Here is a 19,857-nt window from a genome sequence, read left to right as displayed (position 1 = left end):
CAGCTCCTACTGCAGGCGTACAGAGACCGGATGGCCCGTGCCAACGGGTCCGGCACCCCATACTCCCGCAGCACCCCCCACAAAAAACTCAGAGGGACCCGGTCGAAAGCCTTCTCTAAGTCTACAAAGCACATGTAGACTGGTTGGGCAAACTCCCAGGATCCCTCCAGTAATCTTGCAAGGGTAAAGAGCTGGTCCACTGTTCCACGACCGGGACGGATCCGCACTGCTCATCTTGAATCTGAGGTTCGACAAGCGGTCGGAGCCTCCTTTCCAGCACCCTGGCATAAGCTTTTCCCGGGAGGCTAAGCAGTGTCATACCGCGATAGTTCGAGCACACTCTCCGGTCCCCCTTCTTGAAGATGGGAACCACCACCCCGGTCTGCCAGTCCATGGGCACTGTTCCCGACCCCCATGCGACACTGAAAAGGCGTGTCAACCAAGACAGCCCACCAATGTCCAGCGCTTTCAGCATCTCAGGGCGGATCTCATCCACCCCTGGCGCCTTGCTACCAAGGAGCTTTTTGACTACCTTAGCGACCTCTGCCAGGGATATGGGTAAAATCACCCCAAAGTCTTCCGGCGCTGCCCCCTCTCCGGGGGACATGTTGGCCAGGTTTAGGAGTTCCTCAAAGTGCTCTTTCCGCCGCCCGACGATGTCCCCAGTCCGGGTCAGCAGTTCCTCCTCCCGCTGAGAACAGCCTGGGGTAGACCCTGCTTTCCCTTCCTGAGCCATCGGATGGTTTGCCAGAACTTCCTTGAGGCCAACCGAAAGTCCTTCTCCATGGCCTCCCCGAACTCCTCCCATGCCCGAGTTTTAGCATCCGCGACCATCGCAGCTGCAGCCCTTCTGGCCTGCCGGTAACTGTCAGCTGCTTCAGGAGACCCCTGGGCCAGCCAGGCCAGAAAGGCCTCCTTCTTCAGTTTGACGGCTTCCCTCACCCCTGGTGTCCACCACCGGGTTCTCGGGTTGCCGCCACGACAGGCACCGATGACCTTCCGACCACAGCTCCGAGCAGCCGCGTCCACAATAGAGGCTTTGAACATGGTCTACTTGGATTCCATGTCCCCAGCCTCCCTCGGGATTTGTGAGAAGTTCTTCCGGAGGTGGGAGTTGAATACCTCCCGGACAGGATCCTCAGGATCCTCTGCCAGACGTTCCCAGTTCACTCCCCCACCATCTGATCCAACTCACCACCACGTGGTGATCAGTTGACAGCTCTGCTCCTCTCTTCACCCGAGTGTCCAAGACATACGGCCGCAGATCAGATGATACGATTACAAAGTCGATTGATCTCCGGCCTAAGGTGTTCTGGTACTAGGTACACCTATGAGCCACCTTATGTTCGAACATGGTGTTCGTTATGGACAAACTGTGGCTAGCACAGAAGTCCAACAACAAAACACAATTCGGGTTCAGATCGGGCAAGCCGTTCCTCCCAATCAAGCCCCGCCAGGTTTCTCTGTCATTGTCCACGTGAGCGTTGTAGTCTCCCAGTAGAACTATGGAGTCGGCGGGCGGCGCCCTTTCCAGGACCCCTCCCACCGACTCCAAGAAGGCCGGATACTCTGAAATGCTGTTCAGTGCATAAGCACAAACAACAGTCAGAGCCTTACTCCCCGCAACCCGTAGGCGCAGGGAGGCGACCCTCTCGTTCCCCGGGGAAAACTCCAACATAGCGGCGCTCAGCTGGGGGCTCGTGAGTATCCCCACTCCCGCCCGGCGCCTCTCAACCTGGGCAACTCCAGAAAAGGACAAAGTCCAACCCTTCGCCAGGAGCTTGGTTCCAGAGCCCATGCTGTGCGTGGAGGTGAGCCCAACTGTATCTAGCTGGTACCGCTCCACCTCCTGCACCAGCTCCGGCTCTTTCCCCACTAGCGAGGTGATGTTCCACGTCCCTAGAGCTTGTCTATGCTGCCGGCGATCGGCTCGCCCAGGTCTCCTGCCTGGCCTGCCGCCCGGTCTACATAGCACCCAACCCCGATAATTCTCCCTGCGGGTGGTGGGTCCACAGGGTGACTGCTGCTCCATGATGTTTCTTCGGGATGAGCCCGACCGGGCCCCATGGGCAAAAGCCCGGACACCAGACGCTCGCCGACGAGCTCCCCTCCTGGGTCTGGCTCCTGTTTTCCCTTGTCCGGGCGAGGTTGCTTCAAACCGTGGGCCACTATTCATCAACTCCTCCACCACGTTAAGGTGGCGATTCATTGGAGGAGACCTAATGTACCCAATTACCTATGTAACTGAATAACAAATTCCTTCTAGGTAATAACTTTGTTAGCAAACACAGGAGGGCGGAGTGAGGACTTCAGGTACCGGAAAACAGGAACGTTATCGGGCCATCTTCAAAACCTAAGCCAAAGAGAGACTCCGCCCCTGTGAAACTATTAGCTAATCGCATGTCGTAAAAATGAACCAACGAGAGGCGAATGAGTCCAATGTGCTGGATTTAAAACCCTAGAGTAGATTGCTGTGCGGGGGTCTTCAGAGCTGAAGCTAGACAGGAACGGTCTGTGGAAGCAGAAGCTTAGACACCCTCAGCTGAGTAATATACACTGTATCATCATCATCAACTTTGTATTAAAACCTTTTTATTATAACTCATCGAATTCTGGACTTCTCTCCACACGAGCACCCAAGGTTCTACGAATATTCTTTCATATTCATTATTTATTTTTATGATTTACTGCACATTCACTTGTAAAGTTGCAGGGCGCATAACCAAAATAACTATAAAGGTGCACTCAGAAAGCCTCCACCAGCTGCGTCTGCAACCACCGCTGCTGTATTGTGTGATTGAATAAAACACAACACACAGCAGACTGACCCCACAGGAGCAGCAAGGGCTAAAAGGTATAGGCAAACACAATTTATTCAAACTCAAAAACAAGCAGCGATGCATGCATAAAATCGCCTCGAAGTCATTGTTTTTATGACATGTCATGCAATCTTGCCAAAACTCAAATTAGACTCACCGAGTTGCGTGCATGCGTGTGCCTACTGGTAGCACCGTTCTCTGTTAGACTTTAGCCAAAAACAATGTCCATAATACTAAAAGTGAGCCAACTATTTCTCCCCCACCCCCACTCATTCAGCTTTGTGTGTGTCATTATGAGGAGTCAGCAGGCCGTCAACGTGTGCGGTGGTTAACAGGTAATAGAAGGGATTTTAAAAACCACAAGAGGTCCGTGAGCATGAAGCCATAATTGGTCACCCAAAATGTTCTGCAGGATGTGAGACTAGCTGTGGACTTTTTCTACCAAAGTAAAGGATCCGAGTACTTCAAGTGTAGAATAAATAGTCAACTGCCATTTTAGCTGATATTTACTCTTTATTGTGGTCTCAAAAAGTACAGCACGGACAAATGAAGCACACAAGTACAATACCTATTCTTTCTTTAGGCTTTACTGAAGAATACAGAATGACGTATCAGTGGCAATGAAAATACCATCATGCAGATAGATTGTGGTCTCAAAGGCAGTCTTAAAGCAGAATATACAGCAGCGTGTACCTAACTTCATCTACAGTATTGTCTATTCCTAATACCACAAATTACTGGTTTATTATCATAAAGGAAACTGCATTCTTATTTTGACCATTAGTGCAAAACTGACCATAGGAAAGCAAAACAAGATGCAAGCAGGAGATGAAACCAGCACTGACATTCACTGAAGTAAACAGCTGCATGATACGAGGAAAAAAGTGTTGGCGTTCACTTCAATGGGACGAAGACACTCAATACTATTAAACACAATCAACAGTGCAAGCATGGCAGTAAAATGATATTGTACATTTGTCAGAGTTGTCAGCATCACACATGATGTGAATGCTCATTAATGTTAAATACAGTGGTCACATTTCAAGTAAAGAAAACACAGCTATGAGGAAGTACACGTGTCAGGTGATTAATCATCAATGAAAAGTATGAATATTACTCAGAGCTGAGATAACGATCCAACTAATTCTCCATCGAAAATCAATTAGGTGGTGAATGTTTGGGGTGTTTCCATCTTCTGCAGTGGCTCCAAACTGGGTTCAGGACACCCAAAAGAAGAAGCAAATAAATCTTCTCTGAGCTGTTACTGATATTGATCAGGACACTCCTGAAAAATAGATGTATAATCTAAGAGGAGCTTTCTGGGTAAAACAAAAAAATATGTATTAATTAAAAATATGCTTTCTGTCCGCAGAAGGGAGCTGACAGTGACATATATGAATACCACGTCACTAAAACGTCTTTTTTGTGTGCGTTGACTGGCCGGTCAACGCCTCCATCTTTAGTATTTTTAAATGTTCACTGTCAGCTCTCTAATGCATTAGAATGACTCAGCCAATTAATTATCTAAGTAGCAGCTCTACCTTTAATGTCTTACTTCTCTGGTTCATGCAGATGCTTGTTAAAGCTTCTGAGTGTTGCATTGTTTCATCTTGAGCTGAATTAATACTTTACTGTAAGAAACAAAAAATCATGGTGGAGACAAAGGACAAAGGACCACATTCAAACTCAAGAACATTATGATTGTCCATAAACCCCATTGCTTCATGTCAGTCCAGAACACACAAGTTTGCACTTCCATAAAGCAATTTTGCAGATTTTTCCTCCAAATTTGGACATCGTAAATGCAGCACAGCAGCTGTCGGGTAACTTTTGTTTACAATAATTACCCTGATCTCTTCAAATTAATGTGGTAATAATTTACCACTTTTAAACACTACATGCGGCAGCTATGAAGAGATTAGAAATCCGACTCTGAGTTCGAAAATAGAAAAAAATACTGACGCACGAATGGTGCAAATCAATATACGTGTAAAATAACCGTGCAGTGGAATGAATGTGAATTATTGCTTTGGCTGATACAACAGTGGGCACAGTGTCACATTCAATGAACAGATTTAAACAATCGTGAACGTGAGCATGTGAGGAACATTCAAAACAGAAACTCTGCATGGGGTCAAAGCGAAGGCAGATACGTTTTGCAAACCTGTAAAAAGAAAGAGAAGAAGCTCTTTTTTTAAATCCAAACTGGGATCTGTGCTGCCTAATTCCTATTTGTCAATGTGCATGACTCAACAGAGCAAGTTTTCAAATATGTATGAACGTCGCAGCTTTACAGGTTTACAAAACGTACACTTGAGCTCACAAGAAACAAACTGCTGCTGTAATTGTAAGTTCTCCACATTCAATATTTTGGCAAGGAGAAGTCTTCGGTGTAAATGTCACATTGACATAAAAAGTACAGTACAATCTATATATCGATTAGCTAATACAGACAAAGCTAAGAGATGAACTGGCCCATATATTGTAAAATAGCTTTTGATTGAATCAGGGCCAGCAACATTTCATTTATGCTGCATTTAAAGTTACATTATATATCTATAGCTCTTCATTTTGAACACTAAATATGTGAATCCCACACATTTGACTGTCAAAGCCCGGCCAGCTATTTGCCAAAATATTCTGAACTGATGAGCACAACGTTGCAATCTCCAACAGGGATTTTACATTTTACTTTTGGGCTGAAAAAGTACATTTTGGTTTGTTATGAGAAGAAGCACAGGGTCCATAACTGAGGTTTAATGGCTGTGATACAATCGTCATGACCAATTAAAGCAATAATGATGAGTCGTGTGGTGCAGCCTCCTCATGCACAGCTACAATCGCTATGGTCATCTCTGATGCTGGTGGTGTAACGCTGCAGTGAGTGAGGGCGTAGAGGCAGTGTGGGTGTACATATATGTGTGTGTGTGTGTGTGTGTGTGTGTGTGTGTGTGTGTGTGTGTGTGTGTGTGTGTGTGTGTGTGCGCGTGCAGCGGCTGAGTGAACTTTTGGCAGTGACGCAACATGACGTTAGCTGGGACGAGGTAGGCTGGGGGTGGAGGGTTTACAGGTTCACCAGGTGGAGGTTGGAGGCGGCGAAGTGGGGGCACAGAGCCATGTCTGGGTTCTTCAGCTGTCGCAGGATCCTCCGGTGGAACTTGGAACGGACCCGGTTGAACTCCATGATGTCGCTGGGATCCTCTTCAATCCAGAAACGGTGAAATTCCTGCATCAGGTAGCCTGAAATGAAGAAAAGGGAGAAAGTAACATTGTTTACTGTTTTGTTTTTTACTAACAACACTAACTAGACAAAATTTGCAACTAGCTAACTTTTCTCAAAAAAAGTAAAGAGAAACAAACTTATTTGTAACTTAACTGTCACTAAAATGTACAGTTTTCATTATTCAAACTGCAAAATATTTATAAAAACATATCAATGGTGAGTCCGAGGGACGGTTTTCGGCCGTAAAGGAAAGCCGGCCCGAGCCGCAACAGGTTGCACATGTGTCCGGTTAGAGAGACACGAGTGGCCTTATTGTTCACGATATTAGCCTTGGTGATGTGTGTTGAAAGTGTGTACATCCTAATTTCCTAGACTTGCATCCATGAAATAGTATATATTGTGTATTGAGTCTGTGTAGGACTTAACACTGGGTAAGAGAATACAACTAAAGGAAGACAAAAAAGTCAGAAAAGGATGATACTGTCTCTTAACCCCATCCGCCCAAGTTTTTTTTTACAGAATTTTTGATAATGAGGAAGTGAGTTTTAAAAAACTCAAACGCTTCTAGATCATCAACCACAGGTCCGATTTAATCAATTGAAACGGCTAAAGTACTGTAAACCCTTGTGAGAAGAGAAATGATGGACTACGTTTTTTTTTTTATCAGACTCTTGACTTTTGATCATATTTATGCAAAAAAAAAAAATATATATATATATATTATTTGTATTTATGTTTTAAAGGCAAGGAGTTGCTGATTCTTTAGAGATCAAGGACAATAGGGGCTGGTATTCATATCAGGGTCATGTGAGCTGTAGAACACCTGAAGAAGCCCTAAATTCCCACTATAGGGGGACCTTCAAGCTGATGAGGTTAAGTGTTAATTGTTAACATCGAATAGATTGAAAAAGGTGACAACGTGTGTATTTATGATGCAAATGTTGATATCCCCACTAGCAGGCAGTTACTGTTTACTGTGATGTCGCTGCCACCTCGTGGTTTCCCGGCGTGCCCTCGTAATATTTGCGTATGTGAGCAGGTTGCAGTATTTTTTTCATCATGTTATACAGCCTCCAGAAAAAAAACAATGTTTTCAAAATGTCAAAGGTACTGGGTTTTAACTGATATTTCAGTAGAACTTTATAATAAGTAAACACTATTTAGCATCAGTAAAGCATGAATAAACACTGAATTCATCATTTATAAAGCATTATTCCAACATGAACACTCATTAGTAACTCATTAGTATGCAATTCATAAACACAGTTATAAATGTTTTATTCTTGATTAATAAGCTTTGGTTGTCATACTTTATAAATGATGGATTCCCCATTTGTAAATTACATTAAGGACTTATAGATGGTTAATAAGATCATTTTTAAATTGTTAGTAAATGTTTAAAAGAAAGCTGCATTCATGATTAATTCAAATAGTTACGACTCGTTAGTTAAGTATGTTCTGTGACCTCATCTAAAGTGAAGACTATTTATGCCTTATAAAGCATTACAAAAATGTCATGATTAATTCAGTAGTTACTACTCGTTAGTTAAGTATGTTCAGTGACCTGATATAAAGTGAAGACTATCTATGCTTTACAAAGCATTTATAAGCAGTGCCTCAAAGCTAGCAGAAGTCTCAGTTATCTTCTCAACAGAAAAAGGAAATAAACACAACACAAAGTGATAAAGAACATTAATATGATGGTGCTGGGGAGCCATGCCCGTCAGTGGCACGAGTATTCCATAGTTTGTTGGCACATAACTACATATTATTGCTTATGCTAGCTATGGCTAGCTGGCTAGCCCGCTTTGTTAAAATTATTTTTGTTCAAATCTTACCAGTGTGCCCAAAACAAGTTGATATTCGAAGACACATATTATGGATAAGCCAAACAAAAAGTTGGTGTAATCTTAATGAATATCTGAGTTTGCAGGAAAACTGAACTCACAGAAAGTCTGCTGGAAGTGCTGCAGATTTGGCATTTCTGGGGCCACGTTGTACAGGTGGGTCTTCAGAGCTCCACTCACCAGCAGAGAATAGGCTAGGTCTGTGATGTTGATGCCCACAATGGCAAAAGAGTATCTGGAGGGAGGAGATAAAAAAAAATATTGATGTTAGCTTGTAGGAAGTTTGAATTTGTTACAGGGTTTTAATAGGGCAGTGTGAGTGGTGTGACACCACTTCCCATAAGCCCTAGACATTCACTGATTAAAGCAAAAAAAGTTGGTTAGTTGGTGTATACTGTACATTAAAGATATGGACGAGACCAAACCATAGATTCACATGGAAGCAAAAGCTCGCCAAAAGCGCATTGCTAATTTCTGCAAAACCACGGCTATCCGGATGAAACACCTCAAGGCAAAGTACACATGGTTCAAACGTGTGGGATGTGGTATCCGTCACAAACGCTCCCTTCGGTGCGCACGCTGCCGCAGTAAAAATGACTTGCGGTTTCCAGCTTGCTGCTCTGCTGGCGTGTCCTCACAAAAGGTTTTGTGTGTTTTTAGAGTCAGAGCTGAGGCAGACTGGAGGCAGAAGGCAGCGAAGGAGGACACACAGCAGTAAAACACATCTACACACTCACGTGGCTACATCACACAGAGCCTCTCTGCTGCTAACACTGCTCTGCACTGAGGCCAAACCCAGTTTCGCCTCCTCCATACACACTTGTGCGCACCATCAGCCAGCACATGTGTAGGCACTTACCCAATAGCTTTGTCGAAGTTCTTCTGTTCCCATTCCGGCTTGTTCATCTCACTGTGAACGACACAACACTTGCGTCACGTACCGTCCACATGTGAAACAACACAGTGCGCCACAGAACCTTCTGCGAAATCTTTTAATTAAAATGAACTAACATTTTAATGAGCTCAAGCTGAAACAGCAAGACACTGAACAGTTTGTTTTAAACGTCACTTGGTTTCTGTAAATGGGTTAAGAATATTATTTGACGGTCTTTATTTGTCTGTATAACATAAGGTAGAGACTAGATCGTTGCAGTTAAGCAGTGTTGGAGTCAAGTTCCCAAATAGGGACTCAAAGTTGAGCTTTAAATCTTGGTGGTTTAAATCTTGGGGGCAGGTCAAAATGTTAAAACATTTTAATCTGAAATTTATTTCAGTTCATTTATATAACAATAACTCTAAACTGCATGCTCAATGTATTCAGTTGATCAACTTATTATGTAATATGTTTCAAAAGGATGTATATATATATATATATGTATATATATGTGCTATGTCTTTTGCATTTGCTAAAACTAATATTACTGTAGCTATTTTTTTCTCTCTTATTGATTCAACTGTTACAGCACATCCATCAATATATTATCCATTGTGTTATATAAATACATGTTCACAGCATCCGTTTGTGTGATGAGATGACTGAGTACAAATAACATACACGTAAATGGCGCTTGGTGCAGCTTCAAATGCGTGAAACATCGGCCCAAAGGAGAACGCTATGAATGCAGTGAAAAGAATGAAAGTGAAATCAAGTACCTTAGTTTTCTGTGTGTGCTCCTACAACAGTGCATGTGAGAGTCAGAGAGGGAGGCATGGGCATAAACGTGGAGGTGGAGGTGGAGGTGGAGGAGAAAAAGAAGAAGGATCTTCATTTGTGAAATGAGACAGCTCGCTGAGATGTCGATGACAAACAATACAAGCAGCAGCAGCAGCAGTCGGTAAAAGAGGACGCAGTGAATGACTTCAAGCTGTAAGAATGAATATAATCAAGCAGAATGTGGTGAATGCAGAGTCATAGATGACGGAGCGCAGTTTAAATCTGAAGGAATACACTAGAAAGTTTATAAAGCCGCATTGTTTGATGTGTTGGCCACATGGGTGAGCTTAACAAGCTGAAAACCCAAATATATTTCCCCAAAAGAGTGAGAAAAAAAAAGAAAAAAGCCTGATAAAGCCTAATTGGATATAATCATCTACTATGTACATGATTAAATGTACATAGTTTCCATGAACCACCTGCCATACATGCACGTGTCAGTTAAGTAGCTTTACGTCTGCTAAACACTGCCTGAGTCATTGCTTTCTTCAGAACCATACGAGCGACCAGAGATACCTTCTCCCCAAACACTTCTGTGCATTCCTTTAATTGTATTATGCTTTTGGGTAAAAGTTGAGGAAAAGGGTGCGCCGCCATACTTGTGCTTTGGTTGCAGGGAGTCATGGAGCATCTGTAGAGCAGTGACTTTATCGTGTTCTGCAAAATACCTGCAGAGAAACAAGGGAAGATTTCAGAGAAAGGAATTAAAGACACTTCATGTATGTAGATTATTCATAATGTATATTAAAGTACAGTTCTTATAGCCATTGTTTCCCAAGCAGATTTTGTTGTGTCAATAATTTCCATTTCTCCCAAGAGAACTTCTCTATGTAAAAGTCCAAATACAAATTGAACAATCGACTGCTGTCTTTGGATTCCGATCAGATGAAGCTCACAGCAGGTTCTGCAGGCCCAGCAGGCCCATGCCCCTGAAATCAGTCTTGGGGTCGCTGCCTTGGAAACCAATTTCACACCACTGTTTCGAGATGCGACAGGTGAGAGGTGCGTCAGGACGCAGCTCCTTCCACAACTGCAACACACACACACACACACACACACACGCACACACACACACACACACACACACACACACACACACACACACACACACGCACACACGCACACACGCACACACACACACACACACACACACACACACACACACACAGATTAATGCAGTTCAATTATTTCCTCTCTTACCAAGAAATTTTGTTTGTAAGCTATGAATGGGGCTGTATGTTACCAGGATATAGCAATAGTATCAATTCTAACATAATGCCTTATGAGCTTTCTGAGTTTATGAACATTTAAATACTGAGTTAAAGCAGTAATTAGACATTTTAGGAAATACAGATGTTTGTTTTCTTGCAAAGAGTGGATGAAAGGGATCGCTTTTCTTTTCTCTGTGTATTCTCCCACTGAGTACCCTCATTAGGAAGTACGCCATTTCCTTCTATTGTTCTGCTGACAATAACCAGCTATACCTCCTGCTAAAAGGCAGCAGTTCTTTTAAACCGGGTGTTTCCAAACGCCCTGATGCTAAACATACTCTGGCCCCCCTGAATCCACCTGCTGTCATCCTTTGTGAAACCATCTGCAAAAAAAATACTTTGGACGATTTCTTTACTCTTCATTTAAGTTTGACAAAGAGCTAAAGTCTGTGATGGGATGCAGCTTTTACCAACTGCATTTCTCTTTTTTTTCTGTCATTCCAAGATTGGGGAAAAGTAGTCCATGCTTTTATTACAACTTGCCTTTATGAAACTCTTACATGGGAGTCAGCATGTGTGCAGGACGCTGCTGCGAGGTTCTCTACCGGTTCCCGTAACCATGAACATATCTTCCCCGTACTTGCCTCCCTCCACTGGCTTCCTGTGAGTTTCAGATTTTACACTTTCTGCTCAGTTGACCTGCTTTAATCTGCCTCTGGTTGTAAAGCACTGCGGTCTGCTCATGTTGTTTTGAATGTGCGATAGAAATAACTTTGATTTGGTTTGATAAACCGCCGATAAACATGGATTAACAGTTAATAATAAAAGAAATTAATAAAATGATACTATAGAACTTAACGTGGGGGTCAGCTTGACAAAACAGGTTGGTAACCACTTGCTATATCCTGTCAAAGGGTCGCGGGTTGCCGGGCCTTATTCCAGCATGTGAGTGAGAGGCAGGATGGACCATGGATCAGTCACCCACAGGAGGTTCAATACAAATGCATAGGACTATTCCTGTTAGGATTATTTTGACTCATACGAACAGCCACAGAGAGCTGCGTACCTTCATCAGCATGTCCTCGTGCTCGGGGTTCTCACAGTCGTAAGGCTCCCTGCGTAGCTTCTCCACCTCTGCCACCAGACTCCTGTAGCCCACAATTTGCAGCAGGCTGGCCTGGAGAGAGATTCCTAACCTGGGGGAGCACACGGGGAAGAGGAAGGGGCGGTTTTTATGAGGGATTTCAGATCTAGCACAGTACTTTATTAACAGCTAGTCTGAGGAGTCAGTGTGATGACACTGGTTTACTGCCACACCCTAACATAAGTGATAAAGTCACAGAAAATGTGTTGATGCCGTGTCTCACTGTGGGTTGGTGTCAGGGTTAATCTTCTTCAGTGCCATGATGTCTTCCATGGTTTTCTCCACCTTGTCAGAGTGGACGCTGAGGGCAGACTGCAGCAACTAGAGAGGACAGGAGCAGAAGAGAACAGAAAGATGACAGAGAGGAGGAGGATAAAGTGGGGTTAGATGTAAAGCAAGAACATTTAGCCTATTTACACTTCATATTCATAGATTTTTGCTCTGCTATTTTATTGTATATATTGAGTATTTCCCATACTTAATATTTGTATGTTTACTATGTAACTTGCTTGCTGCTGCCACAAACAAATATCCTGCTGGGGATGAATAAAGTATCTATCTATCTATCTATCTATCTATCTATCTATCTATCTATCTATCTATCTATCTATCTAGAGACCCGTACCTCATTCTTGGAGTACCTCAGAGACGATTCTGGAAGGAGATGATTGCAAAGTGTAAGACAACTGCACACATTATTATTATGATTATCATGAGTATTATCATTAGGAGTATTATTTGCTCAAATATGGTTTGAATATGGTTCAGGAAGGCTTAATTTGCAAAAACAGCAATCCAGGGTATGTTAATCAAACTGGTGTTGGTTTGTTTTTTTGTTAAGAATGTTTTATCTGTTTTTGCAAACAAACTTTTCAAATATGCTTTTAGATCGGACATTAAATATTGATGCCATCAACACATACATACATAAATTAAGTGTGTCAGGCAGTGTGGGGGCCTACCAATCTTGTGTGTCCTGCGAGCTCCATGCTTGTTGTTGTAGCAGATTCGCTGCAGCTCACAGCGCCCCGTAAACTTCCTGGCGACAAACTTGAGGCCCCGCCACAGACATTTACAGTAGAGGAACACGAAGAACTGGGTCACCACTCTGGAGAGGAGAAGACGGGAGGTGCCTTAATAGGTAAAACCATTGAGTATACAGACATTTTTTAATACACATTTCCTATCTTGTTAGTCATCTCAGATTTATCATCGACACCTCTGGAGGTCCTGACCACCGGGAAAGCCTCCAAGTCTATTTGGAGAAAACTGCTACTGCAGCGTATTGTACAGTTCAATCGTCAAAATGAACAGATAATCGCTCATCATTTTAAGAAATATAAATAGTAGTATGTAATAGCTCTTTTAATTTCAGCTGTTAAATTGGTTCTTATCTTAATCTTATTTGTAATTTACCGCATTTTACGTCTGTTGGTCTTTATGTCTTTTGTGAAGCACTTTACATTATGTAATTTAATATATGTATAAATTGCTTGAGTGTGCCTCCTCAGTAATTTTTTGTACATTTAATTATTCCAGGTTCTCAAATGGGTGAATTTGGTTTGGCTTGGTTAGTTTTTGGTCTTACGTGATAGTAATTCAAATTTGTGGTTTTGGACTGAAATTGAATGATGTCACCTTGTGCTCTGAGATGAGCATTTTCAACTATTTTGTGATGTTTTACAGATCTATAATAATCACCATCAAATGGGCTAAATAAGAGGGAAGAAGAGAAGCAGGGATGAAGATATAAAGCAAGCAGTCAGAAAACTGTGTTGTACTTCTAGACTTGCAGCAGATCAAAGTGTGGTATTTTTACAGGTGACGCTGAGAATGAAAATGGAGGTGTGTGTCTTGGGAAATTCATAACGATCCATTAATAAACTGTGGAGAATAAATGCTTTCCAGACTTTGCCTTCACTCTGCGGTGAACCTTATGAAACAACAATAGACATTATTGTCATGTAAAACCTTCTACCATCTGATTTCATGATCCAGAAACCCAGATAATTTTTCCCTTCTATAATCAGGGCTAAAAGTGGCAAAGAAGCTGAGAAAAACACATCAGCATAACCTGCAAACCTCGCTCTGTGAGCCCCACGAGCGGGGCCTCACTACCTCTTTTGTTTGGTTCTGTGGAATAGATTTTACAACCTTTTGAGGCAGAAATAAATCCTCCTGATGCTGACGGATCAAGGCATAACATCATCTGCCATGTCAACATAAGAAGAAGATACATATACAGTGCTGAAGGATTAATTCCTCCTGCTTGCCGTGTGGATGAGACCAGCATGTTAAACAGCTCATATAGACACTAACCTTCAAAGAAGCGAGAACGGGTGAAGGTTGAAACAAAGAAAATGTGACACTGAACATCAGGGGCACTCCGTCAATTCTATACATACAGTAAAAGCCAATTAAGGGGGTCGAAACTCAGCTTGTAAGAACACTAAATAATAAAGAGTCGGTCCAAACACCTGCACTTGCAGCATTTGCGTGTGCGTTTTTGTGTGATGTTTTTCAGCTAACTTTCACAGTGTCGGTTTAAACTGCAAGTGTGTTGAAGTTAATCAGAACTCACTGAAGGCAACGAAGTCCCAGTGAAAAGGAACAGTGTGTCCCATTTAGGGAGGGTTATTCTCAGGAATGGAATATAAAATTCATAATAAATTACGTTTTCATTACTTTATAATGACCTGAAACAAAGAACCGCTTAGAAAAAGCCATTCATATCTTCCACGGAGTCCGCCATGTTGCACTGCCATGTTTCTACAGGAGCCCAGAACGGACAAACCAACCAGACTCGCTTTTACGTTAGCTGAAGGTAGGGATGGGTACCGAAACCCGATAACTAGTGCTTTTTAATCGGTCATTTTTAACGTTTTGTTTAATGTATTTTCATTAGTTGGTGGCAATCTGCAACGCACCACCAGATGTCACTAAATCTTACACACTGTTCCTTTAATTTGGAGCATCTTTAGCTGCGGTTGAGTATTTCAGAGGCAACAGAATATTTGAGCCGGTGATCAGTAACAAGAGGGGTTTAAATAAAATGACAATACAGAGCTACAGAAGACTGTTGGCTCCACACACACACAACTCGCTCAACTGTTGGTAGATTGGGAGAACAAGGGAGAGATGAAAGGGAAAATTTGGCAACTTCAGCTGAATTGCAACAATCTTACACTGTTTATATGACAGTCTAGCTGCTCGCCCAAAGTCTCAATTAATTGAATGCACAATGAGTCATCAAACATTTTAAACTGTTTTATAGAAGACAAAAGAAAAGATGATATCATGTATAATAACCAACAAGACTTTAAATTATACCGATCAAAGTTGGCATGATTGTGAGAGCAGGTGTTTCTTTGTTACATCTATTGTGGGAGCATGTGTGTTCACGGTGGGATGGCCTCATTAATTTTAAGTGAGTCCCAGTGAGCTCTGATAAACCTTCACATGCTTGCGGTCTTAAACTGGCACTTGGGGAGTGAGTTACCGGAAAAACAAGTGGGCATTTGAGCACTCTCAAATACCGCAAGTGTGAGTACTCTGCAATTACTTCTGTGGGTCTGGAGGAGCTCAGGAAATATTAGTTTGGGCCTGAAGATTATAAATGAAAACAGATAACGTTGAGTTTCAAAGACATGGACGTGTGCCAGAAAGTCTGTAACGTAAATATGTTGTTTCCATCCCAGTTTGACACAAACTATAACTAAAAGTCAGGATATCTCCACCTTCGCTGCTTCGATTTTTTTGTTTATTTAAATCAGTCTTTTGCAAGTGCAACACTAAATCACTGGAGCAACCTTTTAAATCCTCCCCAAGACTGGTTGGCCAAAACCATTAAAAGCTGGCCTGTGAATCATTTTTACATCAGTGAACTATTACCACATTCCTTTTAGCACATTCGTATAATTACTGTAGACAAACTGAAAGACATCAGTAAAACACATTTGGCAGCCTCATCTGGGATCCACGGTTGTTCATTAAAAGTAATGCAAGCTAAATATCTTTGAGACCAAAGCAAAATGAGCAACAAGTCAACGTTTTATTATCTTAATGTCTTAGCAGGACAAGACAGGATTTATGGGAAATGCAATCCAAATTGGAAGCACTAGTGCGAGAAAACATATTTTTTATCTATTGTGTTGTTATTTGTCTGTGGCAAAGTATCCTGAGATCGCCAAAAAAACACGAAAACCTGCCTCCATTTCAACATCCTGTCTTTGTACAGCGGGTTATAAATGACGGAGTAGACTGGACTAAAGGTTTAGTGTCGTGGTCTCCCGTCTCCCCGCGGTCGGACCCGGTACGTGAAAATATTGTCTTCACGTAACCGGTCTGTGGCGCAATAAAGGTTTGGGATCGCTGGACGAGAGGATGTAGAGGGAAAATGTATAATAATAGGCTCGTTCGAGATGAGCCAGTTCTGCACAGAATCGATCTGCGGCGATCGGCGGGCAATGCATGCCGGTTAGATGTGTGTCAGACTTGCTCCCGACTTGCTCTGACGTCATACACACGTGGTCAACGATACTCTCACGAGATCAAGTCGCCATCGATTTCAGAGTCAGCCACCGCAGTTGCTTTCCAACGACTGCGTGGCCCAGTGCATGATGGGAAACGCCTGACTGTCGCCACATCAGAGAGCTGATTGGCTCTTAGATCTGACATCAAACACCACGTGTTGTAGAAAATCCTTATTTTATGTGTAGTTGGAATACTTAACGCTGGATTATTAGTCTCATATTTGATCTAGACACATTTCTTGTGTGGTTGTTAATACAAAATCGTATTTATACAACACATATCAAAACTACTCGTAATGTATTTCACAGGCAGACATAAAAAGACCAAAGGATGCAGCTACACACACATTTCTACATATATATATTTACAAACACATATGAATAAATCCAAACATGATCTGTAAACTACAAGTAAACAAAAGTTAAGCGCCTTGTGCGGAGTCGCACAGCTCGTCAATAGGCTCATTTGTTAGAGCTGCGCCTCGCCTGGAATCCAGACGAGAGCAGGCGGCCGCAGCAGGAGGCGTTGACAAAAAACTGCAATCAAGTCGGACAGTTTTCAGCTGCCTTCAAAGTATACACAGGAAGTCACAGAAAAAATGACTTCCTGTTAGTTCCGAACTTTTGTTTACTTGTAGTTTACAGATCACGTTTGGATTTATTCATATGTGTTTGTAAATATATATTTATGTAGAAATGTGTGTGTAGCTGCATCCTTTGGTCTTTTTATGTCTGCCTGTGAAATACATTACTAGTAGTTTTGATGTGTGTTGTATAATACGATTTTGTATTAACAACCACACAAGAAATGTGTTTAGATCAAACATGAGACTAATAGTCAATAATCCAGCGTTAAGTATTCCAACTACACATAAAATAAGGATTTTCTACAACACGTGGTGTTTGCTGTCAGATCTAAGAGCCAATCAGCTCTCTGATGTGGCGACAGCCAGGCGTTTCCCATCAGGCACTGGGCCACGCAGTCCTTGGAAAGCAACTGCAGCGGCTGACTCTGAAATCGATGGCGACTTGATCTCGTGAGAGTATCGTTGACCACGTATGCATGACGTCAGAGCGAGTCTTGAGCAAGTCGGACACAAATCTAACCGGTATGCATTGCGTGCCGATTGCCGCCGATCGATTCTGCGCAGAATTGGCTCATCTCAAACGAGCCTATTAATATTAGCGATCTTTAACTACCGCCTGGCAGTTAAACATTGCCCGGCTGCCGCTTGGCAGAAAGATCCAGGCGGTAGCCGGGGCAAAAATCGCCCGACTACCGCCCGGCAGTTGATTATCGCCCGGTTGCACACGCAGAAAAAAAATTAAATGGGAATTATTATTCATATAATGCAGTGTTGTAGCTTTTATTCTCCAACTGTATCAGTTTTATTATATTTTAGCTCATTTCAACATATCTTCTATTATCTTCTACCTTTTTTGTTGTTGTATGTTGTTTTATATTGCCTTGTGTTTATTGTATAGCTATATAGCATATTCTGCCTATGTATTGTGTACAGCTATACAAATAGTTTGCCTAAAACACCTTAGAATATCAGTAATGTATTTTATACAAATCTATGAACAAATATACATTTACTGTAGATAAAAATCATACAAATGTACAGAGTGTCAAGAATGTTGTATAACAACGGTCAGTAATAAAGAGATTGCCTATTTGTTTAACATTGCACTGCAATGTTTTAAATATAAATAAATCCAGCAGCACACATAAAGCAACACATCCATTAAGAGAGACGCCACTTGGTCTCCATGTGCTCCATAAGAGCACATGGAGGCCTCATCTATCAACGACCCACTCAAATCAGTTTACAGCACAGCAACCACTTACAATAATAAATAATAATCGATTGAGCGTAAATGGGAGAGCTGGAAGTTTGGTATACACAAGTCATTGCAGTAGATCGAAGATAAACATAAGAAGAGAGGGGGGGCTTGAATGAATTCCTTCACGCTTCGTCGCGAATATCAATGCAAATATAGTTCTGCATCATTTTGCCCTAATGGAGTCTCTTTACCTCAGAAAATGCTTCATCTTGGCCCGCAGTCACCGCTCAGGGGGGTTTCTTCGGTACCGATTCTGCTGATTTGATCACCTGCAGAAAAAGAATAACACAGGAGACGACGGGAGTTGTTGAATGTCCCAGGAAGAGGCCGACAGGAAACGGTGAGCTCAGGCCCGCAGCGCCGGAGCTGTCCGCGGTGCTGAAGAATGGACGCGCGTGTGATCTGCGGCTGCTTTATTACCCCGGTGCCCTCCTCCCCCTCCAGTATGCAGCGTCGCTGTTCGGCTACAACAATCGGTGCACTGAGACAGAGAGGCACACGCTGGCACCTATGTATTATTTCACCCGTCGCAGTCATAATCCGGTAGGAAAAAAATAAATAAAAAAAGAAAACAGCTAATTACTGCTCCGTCGTCTCCGGTCTGATTAGCAACCCAAAGCGCAGACGCTGTGCGTAATCCGTATAGCAACAGACGGCGCCTGCAACGTCGCCTGTGCAGACAATACAAGCAATTTATAACACAAAGACAACATTTTCCACTTACCGATTGCAAATGATGCTAATAATAATAATAATACTAATAGCAATGATAGCAGGCGAAACAAAGATGGGGATGCGGCGCTTGGTCCTCTTCACTCGGCTACAGCCGTCTGCTTTTCCTCCATGATGACAGTCACTGACTGGAGGAGGTTCAGGTCTAAAAGCTACAGCACAGCAATGCAGTGCAGAACGCAAAGGGTTAAAACCATCAGCCACCAATCAATGTGGACATCATTTGTGTTCCTACTTTCTTCAGATACCAGCAGGGTGGCTGGATTTTACCCTGCAAGGATCCCACATAATCAATATACTGTATGTTTTTTTTGCAAAATGCATTCATTTGAGGGGACCTTTGCTGACACTCCTATCTACAAAGACTTAAAGTGACAAATTAAAAAGAGTTTGCTGCTCTACACCATGTAAACACTGCTCGCTGTTGCTGTGGCCTGTGACCTCTTGGACAGATCGCTATAAGCAGCCTGCGGGGGCGACACCAGGAGTTCCTTGGCCCTTAAAACGTTACTGTCCCTCCACCACCAGGTTGAAAAATAAATAAATGCAATAAACTTTTTTGCCACTTGGGGGCTGTGCAATAAGCTGTAAAAATGTACATTTAAAGTGCCTTATGTTTTAACTGGATATTGAATTTTGGGAATGGAGAAATGTCTCGGTGAAACTAAATTTGTAAGAAGAATGCACAATGGAGTAAACACCACACCTGAGCAAAGGGACACAAGTCCTACTTTATTTTCTATCATAATGAGAATAGGGAAACCCCGTCTCTGTGCCCGTCTTTGCA

At 42.6% G+C, this 19,857-nt stretch overlaps 1 protein-coding gene across 1 annotated transcript; it reads right to left on the bottom strand.

The window, feature by feature from the left end:
• Positions 1 to 5,883: 5,883 nt before the first annotated feature.
• On the bottom strand, positions 5,884 to 18,546 carry elmod1 (ELMO/CED-12 domain containing 1; the record flags this gene model as incomplete). The annotated part of the gene is made up of 10 exons (XM_079213970.1): positions 5,884 to 6,059; positions 7,991 to 8,124; positions 8,749 to 8,799; positions 10,203 to 10,271; positions 10,500 to 10,633; positions 11,881 to 12,010; positions 12,182 to 12,279; positions 12,584 to 12,612; positions 12,921 to 13,066; positions 18,530 to 18,546. The coding sequence occupies 10 exons, from the start codon at positions 18,544 to 18,546 to the stop codon at positions 5,884 to 5,886; spliced, it is 984 nt and encodes a 327-aa protein (XP_079070096.1).
• Positions 18,547 to 19,857: the final 1,311 nt, after the last annotated feature.

Source organism: Taurulus bubalis (genome assembly GCF_910589615.1).
Source record: "Taurulus bubalis genome assembly, chromosome: 2".
NCBI lineage: Eukaryota > Metazoa > Chordata > Actinopteri > Perciformes > Cottidae > Taurulus > Taurulus bubalis.
Note: the sequence above shows the minus strand (reverse complement) of the source record. Positions and strands in the feature narration are given on the sequence as shown.